The sequence below is a fragment of the Phoca vitulina genome, unplaced genomic scaffold (genome assembly GCF_004348235.1).
Source record: "Phoca vitulina isolate PV1807 unplaced genomic scaffold, GSC_HSeal_1.0 scaffold12, whole genome shotgun sequence".
Classification (NCBI taxonomy): Eukaryota; Metazoa; Chordata; class Mammalia; order Carnivora; family Phocidae; genus Phoca; species Phoca vitulina.
In genome coordinates, this window is record NW_022589715.1 from 13342462 (window position 1) to 13361526 (window position 19065).

The 19065-nt window shown below is 48.4% G+C and overlaps 1 protein-coding gene across 2 annotated transcripts in view; it reads left to right on the top strand.

Moving 5' to 3' along the window:
- Window positions 1–19065, top strand: part of POLR1A (RNA polymerase I subunit A) — an 82495-nt gene that overhangs the window by 15112 nt on the left and 48318 nt on the right. For both annotated transcript variants that reach the window (XM_032410528.1, XM_032410527.1), the window contains exons 8-14: window positions 957–1062; window positions 1350–1512; window positions 4060–4230; window positions 4370–4492; window positions 6800–7030; window positions 12916–13170; window positions 17642–17833. In XM_032410528.1, coding sequence (XP_032266419.1) covers window positions 957–1062; window positions 1350–1512; window positions 4060–4230; window positions 4370–4492; window positions 6800–7030; window positions 12916–13170; window positions 17642–17833 — 1241 coding nt within the window. The remainder of the gene's footprint in view (window positions 1–956; window positions 1063–1349; window positions 1513–4059; window positions 4231–4369; window positions 4493–6799; window positions 7031–12915; window positions 13171–17641; window positions 17834–19065) is intronic.

The following is a 19065-nucleotide window of genomic DNA, read 5'->3' on the forward strand; positions in this document are numbered from 1 at the left end:
GACATTTTTCTAGAAGGTACAGTGTAACTCACCTTACTTTAAATGCCTGTTAATAACTTTTTCAGAAAAGGATTCGAAGGGAATTCCTCCTGTGATTCAAAAAATGAACTCTTTTTTATTTTTTTTTAGGATTTTTCCGCATTTTAATTCCCTACGAAAAGGAAAGTCTTCCATTCCTTTTGCGTGTGTAACAAAAGCTAGGCACTGTATTCAGCCTGCAAGTTTGACATCTGGTCAATGTCGCCACCCTCGGAGAATGCTCTTGTTCTGGAACACTGCATGCAGTTGCTGTGTAATGATAGGCACTTAAAAATGAAAATGCTGCTGAAGGGATAAGTGATGTCAGGGAAAAAAAAGAGCACTCAAGTTAGTGTGATCATTTCTGTGGCAGGCCCTAACACTTTTATTCATTCTCTCTGCAGCTTTCTTTTAAGTTCATTGGAAACTTAAAATACAGCTTTGATCCACAAAAACGATGCCTTCTTGGTAACATCTATATGGAGGGTTTTTTGTTTTTTATTTGTAAGAAGGCTAACTTTTTTTTATTGATTTTCTGTATTTCAGATACATTTTTTATAGATAACCAAAGCTGTGTGTGTGTGTGTGTGTGTGTGTGTGCGCGCGCGCACGCTCGTGCATGTATAAGTCTAATAGTCCAGGAGGGTAGTGAGAAACAAGAGGTTTTCATTCCCCATCCTTGTCCATCTCAGCCCCAAGCTAAGCACCGGGGGGGCGCCGTGGCACTCATCCTTAAACCACCATCTCACCTGTGTGCGGGTTCTCAACACACAAAGGCTATTTTTTGCTTGTTTTTAGAAAGAAAAAATATGATTTTACTCTACTTACTGTTTCGTATTCTGTTTTTCTTTTTTGTCACCCAGTGGAATTTTTGTGGTCATTCATCCCTGCCCTCACACATAGATGTAAATGATCGTTTTGGCTTATTTCAAATGCAGGATTCTTTCTGAATTACCTTTTTTCGGGACTGGAAAATGTCGACGTGGAGTCTAGATTCAATCCCAGTATGTTCTTTTTGGATTTCCTGGTGGTGCCACCCTCAAGGTAATGCCCTTTAATTAGCTTTATTTCGCCGAAAAAGGCTTATTGAGCGGTGGAATAATGACCTCTGGGAGAGGCTTGGAGGGCCTAGCGCACTAAGAAGCAAAGCAGCGGTTCCACACCCGGGTTGCAGGTGGCTGGGAGTGTTCGTCCTGACTGCGGTAGGAATATTGGCTGGTTTCCGAGTGTGGTGGGTTGTGAGTTGCTTGTAGCAGGGATGGGCAAGAGGCTGAAGAATATGACCCTTCCCTCATGCTCAACGGTCCCTGATTCCATGTGTCCCCCTACAGGTATCGCCCTGTCAATCGGCTGGGGGACCAGATGTTTACCAACGGCCAGACGGTGAACTTGCAGGCTGTCATGAAGGACATGGTTCTGATCCGAAAACTTCTGGCATTGATGGCCCAAGAACAGGAGCTGCCATGTGAGATGGCAGCACCTGCCAAGGATGAGGTCAGGGCTGCCTTGGAGCTGATGCCGTCAGCCTGTCTGCTTAGTTCTAAGGCCCGCGGTGCAGATGCAGAATGCTGGGGGTGCAGGGAGCTGCTGGTTGGGAATTCTGTATGGTTTGTGTGCAAGCCGTCATTTGGGGAAACCTCAGTAATGTTGGGGGAAAGCATGATACGAGCATAGAAAGATCTAGGTCTTGCCCCAGAGACCTCTGCTGAGTTGCTTTGATTTTGTGGGCCCGTCTCCACTGTAAAATGTGTATGGTTGGTGGTAAGGTTTTACATATAGGCTGTTCTGGGCCACCTGCCTTCACTGGCAGTGACTGGCAGCTCTAGAAAGAAGAGTCTGCTTCCTGTGGGCTCTTAGAATGTCCCTTTTGGGTTACAGTACCAGAGCCTGAGTCATCTAGGTCTGTTTTTGACTCATTGAGACCTCTAGCATTGGGTTCAGGAGGGCACCATTGTCGATTCTAGGAATTTCCCAGAATAGGACTGTCATGTTTGAGGCCTGTTTCCTCGTCAGTAGGTGATAGCGTGGGATTCAGTTTTCCCGTTTCAGCCGACTTTCCGAGCTACTTCAGTGTGCCAGGTCTTCAGTGGGTGTAAAGATGAATCAGGCACTCGGAGAAGTTGCTGAGATCACTGAGGTCCTTTCCAGCTTTGAGATGTTCCCTGGACGGAAGCAGGAAGGGCTGTGTCAGTGGACGGGGCTCTCGGGCTCCCTTCCAGCTGCCGGCAGCAGTTCGGCTGGGAGCCAGGCCCATCACCAGGTGGCGCCACTGTCTGCCTGGCCACTTGGCTGTGGGTTACCCGTACTCTGCTCTGCACTGTCTTCGGTTTTGCTGCAGTTTTCTGATCTGTCAGGGTAGTATGCTTTCAGAAACCTTCAGTCTGAGAGAAATGTGCCATCTGCAGGCCCTGGTCCAGTTTGGAGGGAAGACCATAGGGTAGCCAGGACCCATGAGCAGGGCTGAGAACTTTTATTTTGATGCTCCTTGAAAATAGAGCAGCCATTTGTTAAAAAAAAAAAAAAAAAAAGCTAAGAGTCTGCAGAAATAAACAGTATCCTCTGATTCTTAAGGTCCTTGCTACCTGAAGTCACAGTGCCTTCTTTCTTTGTGATTAACGGGACCCGTTCTTATTTCTTTCCCCATATGCTCCCCACATTCCATTCATATGGCAGCCCTCTCACGGGACTCATTATAAGGGTAATCACATAGCCCTGAGCCAGGTAATGTCATAGGCAGTGAGTTAGGCTGACAAGGCCCCTGTTGTCGTATAGGTGACGGTCTCTCCCTATGAGGTTCCCTCCGCCAGAGAGAAAATACATCTGTCCTCCCTGTAAGTAAAGAAGACTCCTCTATTTCTCAGGGTTGAGGACAAACCCACTTCACTAATGGTTTTCATGGCATTCTTCTTTACTAGATCTTCACCCCTCCCCCTATACCTCTCCCAACACACTGACAGGTCTCTTCTCTCGTCTCACACTGGGGGACATCTGTCTAGCTCTTGTGTCATAGCCAGGCAGATGGGGCTAGGAGGTGGCCAGACAGTGTCAATAGGTGGTGCTGTAAGGCAGGTTAAGAGCCTGTCTCCCAGGCAGGTAGGGAGAGAAGAGAAGGAGGCAGAGTCAGGGACAGAAATATTAAAAAGGATTGGTTAAAAATTCCAGTGAGGCTTGGATTTCAGCCAGTCCCTTGACATATTTCAGTTGGGGACCAATATTTTAATTTATAACATAGAAAAGAGTATGGCCAACGTTTTTCCTTTTGAGAAATTATTTTACTTGTGTTTTCATAAGTGCTTTGGATTAAGTTTTTCCAAAACCATAAATAAAGGTAAAATTGCATGTGAGAATCAGTTATTTGGTGGGATAACAGCTTTATGAAGAGTATAGTTGGGGGAAGAATTTCTAGGGTAGCTTGAAGAATTAGATAGTAAGGGACTCAGCAGCTGCTGCTAGCCGAACCTTCCATTATTTTCTTGGCTTACACGTTTCAATGAAATAAGCTACGATGTTGGAGAAGCCCATGAGGCACATAATTGCAGGTGGCCTCTGGGCGACCTGAGGCCTCCGGTCTAGCAGCTCTAGGGGAATTGCACCCCGCCAACAACCATGTGAGCTTAGAGATGGATTCTTCCCCAGTTGAACCTTCAGATGAGACCCTGGCTCGGGCTGACTCTATTACAGCCTAGGAGAGACTGAAGCAGAGAACCCAGTTGAGCTGTATGTACCCAGATTCCTGACTTACAGAAACTGTGAGGTAGTAAATGTGTGTTGGTCTTTAAAAAAAAAAGAAAGAAACTTGAGTTCATTTTACTATCAGAAAAAGGCTGGTAAATGCATAATGGGGCTGATGTTTTGTTGATACAAACTGAGAAGATTGATTTATTAGCACTTTTGCCACTGATCTGTCGCGTTCAAAAGACATAAAGGCAGACTCCAGAGCTTATCATGTGTCAGAGCGAGAGGAAGAAAGAAAAATAAAACCAAACCTGACGTTTTTGAGGTTTTTCCATCTTGCCTGTTTTCTTGGTTGTGTCTTGCCAGGAAAAAGACTCTTCAGTTGTTCTGGACCGATCCTTTTTGAGTATGCTTCCGGGCCAGTCCCTCACAGACAAACTTTACAACATTTGGATTCGTCTTCAGAGCCACGTCAATATTGTGTTTGATAGTGAGATGGACAAATTAATGATGGAAAAGTACCCTGGCATTAGACAGGTGAGCAGGAGGTTGGATCCCTGTTGCTAGCTGAAGGGATTAAATAATAAGCGTACTTGTATTGAAATAAGAAATATAATAAGTATATTTGACTTTTTTTTCCTAATGATGCTTTCTGTGGACTTTTTCCTGCATAAAGATCCTGGAGAAGAAGGATGGCTTATTCCGAAAACACATGATGGGGAAGCGAGTGGACTACGCGGCCCGTTCGGTCATCTGCCCAGATATGTACATTAACACCAACGAAATTGGAATTCCCATGGTGTGTGTGGAGGGTCCTCACTGGCTGCTCTTGTGGCACATGGGAACGTTGAGGGTTGGGGAAGAAGGTGTACAGCCGACTGTGGTGGCTTGGGTGGGGACAGCTTATGCTTCTTCCTGAACAAGCTGTTTGGAGGGGACATGAGGCTGTGTGATGGAGTTGCTTTCACTCCTCGCCAAGTCTCCAAACACCTGCCTACAAGGAAGACCCAGTTGCTGGGCAAGCAGGGAGCCGACTGCAGAGCATTCCACATCCCCGCCTGCATGTCTTTCCCCCTGCCTCTCAGAGCCTAGTCGAAACCTTCCTGGTCAAATTGAGCACATGACAGAGATGAGGAAGAGGGAAAAGGGGATTTGCGCCTCATGCACTTGCCTGGCATTAGGAGTCAGGAATGTGTACCCCTAGTTGCCAGACACAGGAAGGGAAGAGAGCACCCCCAGAGAGGGCTGTATGCATGTCATCCATCCTCCCAGTTCCTCCAGGGTAAGCGGTTTGCCCCATCCACCCATTAGTGTTTCCTCTGGGAGCCGGCCTCCTCCTCTCACTTCCCCACCCGTTCAAGTTGTGGTGCTCATTAGCAGCGCTTTAATCGGCTCCCTCCTTAATGGGCCTTGAGGTCAGTAATATGAAGATGGTTTAATTCCCTTTGTGGAGAGTCTCATTTCCTCGTATGCTGCCCCCTCTGCTGCTCTCGGGGGAGCGCTGGTGATGAGCGCAGCTCAAGTGTTCTGATGGCCCCCTGCGTGCCCGCCGCCTTGTCCCTCTGGGGCACACTTGGCTCCCTGGGCAAGGGCACACATGTCAGAGGACAGGAGTCAGAGAAAGCTTAGTCCTGTGCCCACTGCCTCCTAGAACCTAGGTCTTTCCATCCAGAAGCTGGGCCAGGTGGCAGAGAAAGGCCTTGTGAAGCCCAGTGGTGACCTTCCTGAGTCTGAGGCCCTGGGAAGAGAGGCCCATTTACTGCTGTTCATTGCTTTTTCTGGACTGAAGGCCTGGGCTATCCCGGTAGGCTTTGGCCTCACAATGCCTTAAAGCATCCCAGCTTTAGGAGAGACCTTTAGTGCTGCCTCCTCTTTCTACCTTCAGGGGTCCCGGGCCTCCCTTTCTTGGATCTGGTTTCATTCCATAATGGCTGGTCCTAAGGAGGGACTCTGAAGTTACTCCTCTGCCCACCTCTAGCCTGTTCCAGGTCTCAGGGCCATGGTGGCTGGGGGGTGTTACTCACAGGATGGCTGTGAGGAGCTGACTGTGTGAGACTACCTCTTGGTGCCTCGTGGCACACACTTCCCGTAGAGCACCGTGGAGAGGTGTTATGGGAGCAGAGGTGCTAAAGTAGGTTTGGGGAGTAAGCTAGAGATTAGCAGTGAACCAGACAGACTAGAGTGTCCCCTGAGAAGCTTACATTCCAGTGGTGGAGACGAATAAACAAATACATAGGAGTATAAACACTCCGTCAGGCAGTGGTCAGTGCATTGGCGAAAGTAGGGCAGGCGATGGGGAAAGGGAGTGCTGGCTGGGTGGCAGGTAAGGCCTTTCGCAGGGTCATCCAAGCAGAAACCTGGACAAAGAACCTGGACAGAATCCAACCAGGTTCTTTACGTCAGACTCCTCAGAGGCAGTGAAGAGTAGTGAAGTGCATTTGGAAGCATCAGAGGGTTTATGATATTCAGCAGCTTAGAAACTCACTTAACCAGGAAACTCGTTTTTCTTGGAGTACCTTGCAGGTCTAGCGTTAAGTGGAACCCTGCATTTTCTCGTGTATCCGGAGACCGAATCGGTTTCATCTCAAGCGCCGCCTTGATCGTAGTGGCAGCCAAAACTGCCGGGTAGAGGCTCCGATGCCATGTCTGGGCTCGGGGCAGGGGCCACGATCACTTGGTGATGTCTGCGAGAGCGGAGAGGGCTGTGGTGTGGTATTTGAGGGCAGGGATTTGCTCCCTCTCTCAACCTAGTGTCCCATTCTGTGTTCCCTCTGGAGAGTATGAATTGATCGGTGGGTGAGGAAATGACGAAGTTTTAGAATGAGTTACCAAAATTCTAATGTGTAAACTGCAACACTCCAGTTATTCTCTTCAGACAGAGTGCTAGGAAAGGAGGCCCATTCTCTGTTCCCTTGAGGCCTCAAGTCTAGAAAAATGGCTCTATGGAGAAGACAGACAGGATGTTGCTTACTCCCTGAAGGACCTTTGTGGCAAAGATAGCACCTCCGTGTCTTGGGGAAGAAGTTGCATAGCCTGTTGAGTCAGATTTTCAATCAGTATCATCTTTTCTGCCTACCCTGAGTTTTCATATTCATTCCATTTCCAGGTGTTTGCCACAAAACTGACCTACCCTCAGCCAGTCACCCCCTGGAATGTTCAGGAACTGAGGCAAGCAGTCATCAATGGCCCCAATGTACACCCGGGAGCCTCCATGGTCATCAATGAGGATGGCAGCCGCACAGCCCTGAGTGCCGTCGACCTCACCCAGCGGGAAGCTGTAGCCAAACAGCTCCTGACACCAGCCACGGGGGCACCTAAGCCCCAGGGGACAAAAATTGTGAGTAGTGGGCCGATTTGATCAGGGGCTCCCCTGTGACTGCGAGTCATGAGTGCTGACACAGGAATCTATGAGCTGTTCTGCCTCCCCGGGATGAAGATTCCCCCATATGTGGGTGTTCCTTAGGGGCTTCATGGTGCTTGCTTTACCTCCCCAGCTGGAGCTGGAGTTCCTAGGATCTTGACCCCATGATTAAAGCTTCACTTGGCTGTTCTATGTCATGCAGCACAGTGTCGGGCACCCATCCAAGGCTTGAGAAATGCTCTCTAATAATAACTCAGTTGTGGTCCTGGGGCAGGCAAATTTGCTGTCCTTACGCGGGGCGACTCAAAGGGTGGTCCTCAGATCACCATCAGCGGTAGCATCCCTAGAGCTTGTGAGAAATGCACATTCACTCTCTCTTCCCCACCCCCCACCAAATGAATTAGAATCTTTGGGAATGGGGCCCAGGAATCTGTGTTTAACAAGCGCTTTAGAGGGTTTTTCTGCATGCTGGCATTTGAGAGCTGCCCTGAAGGAAGGAAATGTCCTGTGTGATACATCCGTGATAACTGATAACACATGGGTTTCATCCTTTGCCTCATTTTCTGGCGATTGCTGATGGCTGCCCATGGTACAGTGTTAAGGGATCCTAAGGCGTATCCGGGCTCCACTGGAAAGAGTACATGATTGATTAGCTGGGGGTGTGAAATCGGTGGGTGACCTCATTTGTGTCCTGTTAAAGCTAGCCATTTATACTGGGGGGAGCATGACAGATGACCCCTAGCCAGGCATTAGCGGCGGCTGTTGAGGTGAAATGGGTTTTTATCTGGGTTTAGTTGGTGGGTGAGTGTGCAGCGTCGGGGGCTGCCGAGTGCGTTTCCTCACCACGTCTCCTCTGCACGTTTGTTAGACCTCTCCTTGCATTCTGACTTGGGCACGCCCAGTGGCCGATCAAGATCTTCTTTCGTAATGAGTTCGAACTCTACAGAGTCTCCCTCAGCCTGGAAGGAACTTCAGAGGAGGAACAGAAAGGGTTAGGGAAGCACTCTGGCCTGGTTATGGTACTGTTGGTTCTTCCCCACAACCTGCCGTCTCGCTGCTTCTGTCTCGTAGCTTTGCCAAGGCGGGGCAGCAGCACGCTGCCCGAGTTCTGCTTTGGTGGTGGGAGACGCGGGCAGACAGATCAGACCACCTGCTTTGTTCTTTTCCAGTGCGTTAAGTAAGGTTTACGTTCAGGCTCACGGGATCATTCTGCCTTTCTCAATGGCCTGGTGTCTTGGTAGGAGCTTTGTGAGAGATGCAGGAGACCCAAGGCATAGGTCACGTAACTTAGGGTGAAGCAAGACAGACATGAAGTGATCTTCATAGTAACTCAAGCCAAACGTACCAAAGAGTCTCCCGGTCAGACAAATTGAGAGGAGGGGTCAGGCGGTATGGAGGACCCACTGCTCTCTCTACCCCGCACTTTGCCGCTCACCACAGACAAGGTCCCACTGCTCTGGAGTTTATGGCGTGGTGGGGGCAGGGAATGCGTGGCCCCACGGCTCAGTGGTGTGGCGGATACAGTAGGGAATTAGCAGTGGAGGCCTGTGGCTATGTGCTTGATGCTGAGGGGAATGGGCAGGGTGGGAGGGCAGGGAGGGTTTGGAGTCATCAGGAGGCAGGTGACAGCCAGCCACAGGGCTGCAGGGAAGGGAAGGTGATGGCAGGGATGTTTCAGAGAGAGAGCCAGGAAGGACTTAGAGAGTCTGGGGGTCAGGGCTGTGGAAGACACAAGAGGTGAGAACGAAGCAGGAGAGTGGGGAGCGCCCTGGAAGGAGATGCACGCGGCCCCTGTAAAGTGAGGTGATGGTGGGGAATCTAAAGGCCCATCTTCTATGAAAGGTGGGTGTGCAGGACTTAAATTAGGGGCCGTAGAGTTAGGAAATGAGATTTTCAGAGGGTTAGACTCTGAACACAAAGTACAATGGAGAGAAATGGGGGACTCGTTGGGGCTGAAATGGCGGAGCAGGAGGAAGGGGAAGGAGGAGCCGGGAAGCTGAGGGAGGAGAGTGGGGGGCTGGGCCACCTCATTTGACATCTGCATCTGTTTCCCACACGTGGTTGTGGGGCTCCTCCAGGTCAAAACCAGTCCCTGGGTATCTTCAGCTCTCCCAGGGGCACTTGTTAGTTGCTCGTGAAGTTAAATGTGAAGTTTGAGAAGAGTGAGGAAACCCCGGGGAGGCGCATCTGATTTGTCCAAGAGAAGGTCACTTGTGACGCGGGAGAGCAGTTTGAGCAGTGGGAGGAGCCAGGTCCTGGAGCTCTCGTGAGGCAGCAGAGCCAGGAGCTAAGGGTGAAAAGCAGAAGGGTACCGGGTTCCTGATGTGACTGGGATGTGAGGATGAGGCAAACACACGGAGAGTTTCACATGGCCTCGTAGTTACGTCTGTAGGGTTGGAGGTGAGCCGAGATTCAGGGCTTGGGAGAAGGAAGGCTGGCCTGCTGCCACGTGGCGCTCAGTTCCTGGGAAGTGACTGACGTGAGCTCCGAGCAGCGGCGAGCTTGAATGCGGTTGGCCTGGTCGCTGGTCTCCCAGCTTAAGTTCCAGTCCTGGGCACACTGTCCCTGCTTTCTCCTCCAGCTTCACCTCTCAGCTCACCCCCCACACTCCAGCTGGCCCCCGTCAGGGCCTTGCACGTGTGCACTTGTGTCCCCGCCTGCATCACTTTGCCCTCCCCCAGACTCCCCGGCCAGCTCTTGCTAGTCCTTCAGGGCCCGGCCAAGCCCTCGTCCTGTAGGGCAGGGGTCTGTAAACTTTTCCAGCGGAGGGCCAGGCAGTAAATGTTCTAGGCTCTGCTGCAGCTGGTCTAGCCTGGCTCTGTAGTGTCCGAGTCGCCGTGGGCAGCGCACAAGTGAATGGGCCTGGCCGTGTTCCCAGAAGACTGTTTCCAAAAGCAGGCGTCCCACTTGTGTGCGGTAGTTTGCCGCTCTCGAAACTTGTATGAGGTCCGCCCCCCATTGTGTTCCCACCACACCCTCAGCCTTCTCCCCCACCCTTGTTCTCACTGCGTTGTGTTGTCACCATGCGTGCCCCCATTCATCCTCCCTCCAGTTCCTAAATGCTAGGAGGGTGCGGGCAGGCTGTTCTGCTCACCACTGTCTTCTCAGCTCCCAGTGTGGAGGTGCTCAGGAAACCCCTGTGGAGTAGATGGGTCCAGGCTGAGGTGCGGGAGGCTCTGAGGTCAGAGGGCCACATTAGACCTGATAATCCAGGGGCAGAGACAGGAAGGGACTTCATGAAGGAAAAGCGGTTCTTATATCAGGACCTGGGGACTAAGGATGATTATTTTCCAAAATCTCAATAACTTTATACACAGTGTTTATATAATCACATGTACGTGTACTTCTAATTTATTTGTATTTTTAAAAGACTTTGGTTAATGTGTTACATGTAGATTGGGACTGGCTCAAGGGCTGGGGGACATGAGCGGGAAGAAGAGAGCCGGTCCCCGGAAGGACGCATTGCAGGTTAGGCGAGAAGGGAAGGGATGACTGACAGGACCCGTTTCCCCTGGGAGGTGTGAAACCTCTGTCCCTTCCTCTGGGCCTTGTAAATCAGGAGGAGGTGGCCAGGACGGCTGAGCCTCATTTCCCAGTGCAGCAGCCTGCCAGAAGCCACTCCTTGGCTCTGAGTGTGCCTCAGAAGACTCTGACTCGGGCACCGGGGCATGCTAATTTTCACTGCAGTATTTATTTAGAGACAAGAGAAAGGAAGGGCCTCAGGTTTGGGTTGGCGAGGGGAGCTCCCTGTGCTCCAGGGCTTCTGTTTGGATTGGCTGCTGCCTGTCAGACTGGCCTGTGTGCCTTCCCAGCTGTGGGGTTTGCTTATGCTGGAGGAGGTCTCGAATTTACGAGACTCAAATCCAAGGCCCATCCTGGGGTTTTGGGCCTGGGCCACAGGTCTGGGCAGTTTCTCCCTGGAGAGGCTAAAGAAATAAGACCTTGAAAGTCACCTCAGGCTCTGTGACGTGCTCTGGGCAGACCCTCATGGGAATCCACAGGAGGTTTGGGTCTCCTTGGAAACATGGATGTGGGAGCAGAGAGGGGAAGGTTTGAACTCCTTGGGGAGCAGAAAGACTGCCTCATTGCTAAGTGCTTTTAGGACTGCCTTTTAGAATTTCAGGGTTTTGCTCCCTGCTTCCCTGACCTGGAGGAAACCTTCAGCTCAGCTGAAAATTTGTGTGTTGGGGGGGAGGTGCGGGGAAGGATGGGGAGGATCTTTTGTTCACTTGTAGCCTCTCAGTAGCCACCTTTCTGGTTCAGCTTCATAAATATGGGCAACACAAAAAGAGACTAGACTTGGAGTAATTTGTTACTCCCAACCTGTTGCCTGCTGTGATTTGGGGGAACTTGGGTGGGAGGGGTCTGACCCAGTCCCCGTAACTGCTCTGGGCTGCTCAGGGGGCCTGCAGAATGGTTGGGGCAGCAGCGGCCTTCATGTGTTCGCTTTTTAAAATAGCGTTCATGTTCACCATTTAGGGAGCCCAGTAGTTGATTCAAGGGGAGTTGAAGGACAGCATGAGGCTTAATGAGCCTTCCACTGAAGTCAGCTTTGTGGGAAGTGGTGTTCTGTCTGGAGGACATGACCGGTGGCATATCGATAAGGGAAGAAAGTGTGAATGCTGGCCATCGTTAAGGAGTAAAATTACTTGTGGTTTTTGTTCTGTTCTCTAAGTTTGTCTGTATTTTCTAATTTTTCCCCCCACAATGAGCATATCACTTGTGCAGTAGTTCTTGCTTTCCTTAAAAATGGCTAAATATCTCTTTAAAAAAAAAAAAAGTATGGAAGTAATACATGCTCCTTGTCACAGGAACACTACTAAGATGGGTGGAGGTAAAGGTGGTAGGTACTCTGTGCCTTACTTCTTCCCCACGTGCCCTTGCCCTTGCAAAGTCAATGGTCACAGCTTGGTAAGGATCCAAGGAGCCTTTTTCCTCACGTATATAAATACATGGAGAGTTGTGTCGGGTTTTCAGTTGCCTCCTCCTGTCACCTTAATTGGCACGTGGATTTTTTTGTTTTTTTTTTTACTGGAATACGTTGTTGCCATCACTTCAGGACTAGTATAGATTTGACTCAGCTATTTTCATCATTGCATAATATTTCATAGCGTATAACATGGTTTATATATACCCATGCCGCTTCTGTGGAGCAGCCCAAGTTATTCCAGGTTTTTCCACTGTAAACACTGCTGCTTAAACATATATGTTTATGTAACTTTACATTGGTACTTTTTTTCCTTGTGAAATGCCAAAAGGAAATGAGTTTTATTTATTTTTATTTGACTTTATCATTTACTTTATTTTTTTTTGAAGGTTTAATATATATTTATTTAGGAAATGAGTTTTAAATGTTCTTAAATCTATTGTCAGATTGCTTTCCCAAAAGACTATGGCAATTTAAATTTCTTATTAATGTTTTAAGTGTGAAAGAATGTTTTCAGAAGGCATTAAAGTAGGGGTCAGAACCCTGTGTTCCCAGGCTCTACCATTTGAGGTTGGGTCAGGTAGTTCTAAAACGTGGGATTCGCGTTTAGACTAGTGTACTCCCATGTGACTGTGGGAGGGGGGATTCCAGAGGTCTGCCAGGCCCTTTCAAGCCAAGGGTTTCACAGTTACGTGCAGATATGCTGTCTTCAGATGTGTCCATTTCTTTCCCTAGACCAATAGCCAGAGGAATCCAAGACTCCGGAAAGGTTATGTCCCTCTGAAGAAAACAGAGACTACTGGACAGGGGCCTGGAGCCTCCTCTATTGCTTGCATCTCTGAGCCCAGAGCCAGGATCAGGGCTATGCTGGGCTCGTAGCTATTTCTCAGAGATTTCTAGGGTTTGACTCCAGTTTTCTTTGCTCTGCCCCCAGGTGTGCCGGCATGTGAAGAATGGAGACATCCTCCTGCTGAACCGACAGCCCACCCTGCACAGACCCTCTATCCAGGCACACCACGCCCGCATCCTGCCTGAAGAGAAAGTCCTGCGGCTCCACTATGCCAACTGCAAGGCATATAACGCTGACTTTGATGGAGATGAGATGAATGCTCACTTCCCCCAGAGCGAACTGGGCCGGGCTGAGGCCCATGTCCTGGCCTGCACGGATCAGCAGTACCTTGTTCCCAAGGTAGGTCTGACCTTGAGGCCGTTCCGTGGTCATCGCTGGCACAACTTGGCACTTTAGGTCTGGGCTCTTGCCAGCTTCTGGGGTCAGTGGGTAGCTCCAGGGCAGGGGCCCGTGGAAGAGAGGGTTCTGGCTTCTTCCAGGTGGGGCTTTCAGCCCTCTAGCTGCTTAGAGGGTAGCAACTAGTAGCTGTGTAATAGGTCTTGTCTTCCGGACTTATGTTTGGATTCTACAGTTTATTAGCCACTGGCAAGCATAAGCATCCCAACTGTGATGGTCCTCATGATCCCCAGAGGACTTTGATCCTTTGTTCTGACAGGCATGAGTTTTAAGAGACAACTTAATCATGAGGGCCCACAATGAGATCCCTCTAGCCCATGAAGGTGTCTCCTCTTTGAATCCCTTCCTTCTCTCTCTGAGGTTGGTCCTTAAAAGCAGACCCATGTGGTCATGGCTGTCTGGTGGGGTGCATGAGGAATGATTCAGCTTCCTTTCCCAGCCGATCCATTCTATTAAGTGGCAGGGACCTGAGTCAATGAGTGTTCATGGGAACAAGAGTGGGGATAGAGCCAGCCTGCATGAAAGAAAACCAAGTATGTTCCAGATGCCACTTAACCCCTCACTACCCATCCTAAGGCCTGAGGCCTTTAAAATTATCAACCGTTTGTGTCACAGTGATTCACAATTATATGTCATTCACTTGGGTTGTGGTGGCATGTGAAAGAATCAGTAGTAATAGTAACATGGAATTATAGCTGCCATTTGCCAAGCATTTCGTCAATGCTAGACCCTGTGCAAAGTACTTGGGAGGCTTCCCCTTTTCACCGTTGCGCAGCCCTTGGAGCAGGTGCTGTTAGTGTCCACGGTTACACATGGAGAAGACGAAGGAGTGCTGTAACTTGCAGCACGACACCGCTGGGAAGGTGGAGGAAGTTACAGGGAGCCCCCAGCTCCTCAGGGCTCTGCTGCTTTCCACCTCCGCGGCTCTTGCCGCCCTTCTGCAGAGCAGATGGGACTTCTGCAGGCAGGTGAGCACGGGAGGCTGCTCGGAGATGTCCGGCATCAGCCAGTGCCCTCCCCGCCTGGGAACTTCTCTTCCCAGCAGTCCCCAGCCACCTAGGGCAGCAGGCCCTGGCCAGGGGCCCAGGGACCCAGCGCCCCGGCCTTGTTCGCACCAGACACGCTGTTGCGGCTTCACGCTGGACCCAGCTGTTTGAGTTTAACTCTCGTTCCCTTCTCTGCCCGCTTCAGCCAGCGCTGGATTAGTGAAGGCGCTAAAAGTAGGAAGGAGGGATTAAAGGCCCACTGAGGTTCCTTGGAAGTTAGAATAATCATTTTACTAACTTAATTGATTTTTTGCCTTTTCATGTCAATAAGAGTCGTGGCTGTCGCTGAGGCGGCAGTAAAAGCCACCATGCACGGAGCGGCCCCCGTACAGCAGGCACTGCTCTAAGCTGTTTGCAGACGTTCTCTCAGTCCTCACGACAACTTATGAGATAAGTGCGGTTTTCCGATGAGGACACACAAGTGACTTGCCAGCCAGCGACGAGGCCAGCACTTGAACCCAGCACCTTTGACTCCCAAGCCCATGTACTCAGCATCATGGGTCATTAGCCTCACTTACCAGGCAGGGCTGGGGCTGGGTAAGGCCACGTGGCAGGAAGTGGATCCCAGGACTCTAGAGGCAGGGTCACATTTCACCATAGGGGACACTACCAGGGAACAGCAGGTGGGTCACTTGTGGCTGGCAGAGTGACCGCTGGACATGAGGGGGGTTGGAATGGGGAGTTGGGGTGCTCTGAAGTTCTCAGACCAGTGAACTTGAATGTTCCGTACTTCATTTTGATTGAATAAAGTCATACAAGGGCTTCATGCTTACACCGTGTCCTTCAAAGGGCTGACCTTTCTAAATCCAGATGTGCCTCAGCATGTGTTCACATGCCCACCAATTTTAGGTCAGGAGACAGGCAGAACCCAGATAAATAAGCTTACATCAACAAATTAAGTTCTTAGGGGGAAGAAACTTCTAGGGGATGACCCGAGGGTTCACTTCACTTTCCACCAGTTTCCTTAGTCAGAGGTACAGAGCTTTTGATTCTTGATCAGTTTCATTTAGTCCTTAGTGTAAATGCCAAGACATGGAATCTGTTTTTGCTAATGGTTGTAAAAATGCAACATGTCTTAAAGTACTTCGGTGGTAAAGTCCTAAGAGAACAGGAACTGGCTTTGTTACACTAGGAAAGTCATTTTTTGGGAGAGAGGAGATAATTTTTCTTGGTGTATTTTTATTTTCCTTATTTCCATTTCCCTTCTATTTCTTCTGTTTTCCAGTTTCTGTTCCTTGATTAACCATAGTACCCGATTAAAGGACATTTAATTTTATTGTTTATGTGTTTAGTAGAGTTGCAGGTTATTTTCTTACTTAAAATAGGAGGTGAATGATACCAGCTCTTTCTTTCCCGAGAAAACAGTTGAACTTTTCATTGATGTGTTTCTTTGTGGATTTTTTTCTTATGTTTGTTGTATTTTTTGAGGGCCAGTGCCTTGTGGAAAGTTTTTAACAAGGTTTGAGAGTCTCCTGACTATCCACTTAGCCAGAAAATTCAAGTCACAGAATACCCTAATTCTCAAAGCATCCTGACCAAAGGAATTAATTGTAATGTCATTTTGCTGTGATATTAGGTGGAATAGGATAGCTCACAATTATCTGGGTTTTTGATTGAGAGATGGTCTTTCTGATCCTAAGCAGGATTTGGGAAATCCAGAATTATAAGTAGGCCCTTAGTAAATTGCTTTAATCAGCATTCCTCCCTACGATTCATGATTATTGCATTGCAAGCAATTTAGCCATTAAGGTAATTTTCTAGTCATGGAGAAATCTGGATGGAGAATAGGGAAGGCACTGAATAGATCACATAACTTGTAATTATGTTCTTTAAAGGAAGAAAACAAAAGGAAAAATCTCTATCTGCCCCCAAAGATTGTGGGATGAGGCAAATGCGTAATACTGGTTTGGGTTCTCCATCCCCCAAGGAAAATAAGACCTTGTCTTTGGAACAAGATGCAGAGTATAATTTTTTATTCCTGCTCTTAACTCAAAGCCTTCGTAAGAGAGGCTGTGTGCACCATCTGACCTTGCCTTGTCTATTCAGCCCATCTGTAATAATTGTCTTTGAGTTTATATAGAGCCCATTGCCACAGTATGTCCACTATTTGACAAGCATCTTTTTTATCCTTTGAATTAGTACATGTGGTTAAATTCCTGGCATTTCTCCATGGCTGCATTTGTGAGTTCCTTTAGCTAGCTTAGTTATGAAACCTGGCCATAATATTGGATAGTATTTAACAAGTAATCAAATGATAACAGTCTTTAGATCCAAGGCACAGATTTTTCTCAAGTTCCCATAAACACTGAAAAGTTTGCAAACACTGCTTCTTAGAGCATGTCAGTGGGCATAGCTATTTTTACGTTAGTGTGCCTTACGTTGCCATGAACACAGACCTCCAGATAAGTTGCAGGAGACTAAGGCTTAGTCTGTGAAAAGTTTCAAATGAGATGAACGCACTGGGGCTTACATAAAAGCCCTTGTTTGGGCATCTGGTAGATAACAGCTTCTATTAAAGGCCCCGCCATGAACATGTGCTACATTGTGAAGAGACACTTGTAGTGAGCATTCTTTTCTCCCATAGTCATGCACAGCAAGGCCCTCTCAAGCCTCTCGAGGTTCCTCTGGCTGACTCCCTACCCCTTAGAGAGCTGACGCTTAAGTCAGTAATACTCAGGGCCCTGTAATACTGCCCCTGAAAGATCCTTTCTGACCATCCCCCTACCTCTAATCTATATGATGACCCATCTGTTATTTTCCTCCAAGATATTTAAAACTCTTTGTGATAATGTATTCATCCAATCATTTGTTGATTGTCTAGTTCTTCCTCACCATAAAGGATCATGTCTCTTTGGTCCACTGGAGTAGATTGGAGGGCTAACCCAAATGTCTGGGCTTATAGTATTCTCTCAATAAATATTTATTGAATGGATGACTGATTTAGAGGAAAACAGGCCAGAAATGTGTGAAAAATACTAGAGCATAAAACCAAAATATAAAAGCAAGAACACAGCAAATTGCAGCTAGACCAAATTTATGCAAAGATGCCAAAAATATACTGGAGTAACTAGAACCAGATGGGATTATGGAGAGAAGGCTTGGGGAACTGGATGAGTTGGAGCTGTTTTGATCTTGAACAATGGGCAAATGTAAAAGGTGGAGACCGGTCAGGAAGCCCAGGTTATGTGCTTTGGGAGGCAGTTTGCTCTCCAGATGGGAGGCCCAAGCCTGGGCCTAGTGAGGCTGTGGGCAGAACCATACAGGAGTAGAGGGGAGGGCTGTTACTAGTATATGGCTTCCAAGCAGATGATTAGGAATTAGAATGTGATTTCATATTTGCCTTCTTTCTTACCTCTTCTGGTTTGTAGGATGGCCAGCCATTGGCGGGGTTGATCCAAGATCACATGGTTTCGGGTGCAAACATGACCATTCGAGGTTGCTTTTTCACTCGGGAGCAATATATGGAGCTGCTATACCGAGGACTCACAGACAAAGTGGGGCGTGTGAAGCTCTTTCCTCCTGCCATCCTGAAGCCCTTTCCACTGTGGACAGGAAAGCAGGTAATTGGGAGTAAAAAAAAAAAAAAAAAAGAAACAGGCCACATGTATAAAAGATTTCATTCCCAGGAGAGTCCAGACCAGATGTAGAGAAATGGCACATCAAATGGTCTGGAACTGAACCCGAGGTATGCCTGTATGATCTATATGACTTTCTCTTTCCTGGGGTCTGGGTGATTTCAGGGGAGTGTCTACTAAGAGTGGACTGCACAGTGTCCTCGATGTCCTCATAATGCAGACGTGGTAGTAAGAAGCAGTGATATTGGTGGTGGTGGTAGTAATAATATTTTCATTGGGAGGGGCCAAGTACTTTACTGATCTGTTACCTTATTTATTTATTTATTTATTTATATATTTTTTAAAGATTTTATTTATTTATTAGAGAGAGACACAGTGAGAGAGGGAACACAAGCAGGGGGAATGGGAGAAGGAGAAGCAGGCTTCCTGCAGAGCAGGGAGCCCGATGTAGGGCTTGATCCCAGGACCCTGGGATTATGACCTGAGCCGAAGGCAGACGCTTAATGACTGAGCCACCCAGGCGCCCCTGTTACCTTATTTAATCCTCACAACCAACCTGTGATGCAGAGACCATTATTATCACCATTTAGCAGACGAGGATACTGAGGCCTTAGAGAACTTAAATGACATGCCCAAGACTATAGGAGACAGAGTTGGAATTCAAACCCAGGATTCCTAACTCCTAAGACGTCGTGCTATGCTTCCTGTCAAAGTAATGAAATAATGGTATATGTGGCGATCAAATAATGAGGTACAGTAGAGCGTGTGTTTCTATTGTTGGCTGGGTCTCCAGGTTTAGCCATAAGGCCTAACTCCTAATCAGCTGTGTGATCTTGGCTTCATGGGTCTCCTTTATTCATCTAGAATACGAAGGGTTGGGGGTGATGATCGCTAAGATCTCTTCCTGCTTAGCAATTCGTTAAGCCTGCGGACCTGCAACCTGTTCTTGTTTTGTTTTTTTTTAATTTTAAAATTTTTTAAATTTATTTGAGAGCAAGAACAGAGTGAGAGAGAGTGAACACATGCACAGGCTGGGGAGAGGGACAGAGGGACAGGGAGAAGCAGACTCCCCACTGAGCAGGGAGCCCAATGTGGGGCTCAATCCCAGCACCCTGGGATCATGACCTGAGCTGAAGGCAGACGCTTAACCGACTGAGCCACCGAGACGCCCCTGACTGGTTTTTAGTTGTTAACCCAACCTTGCATTCTGGGACAAC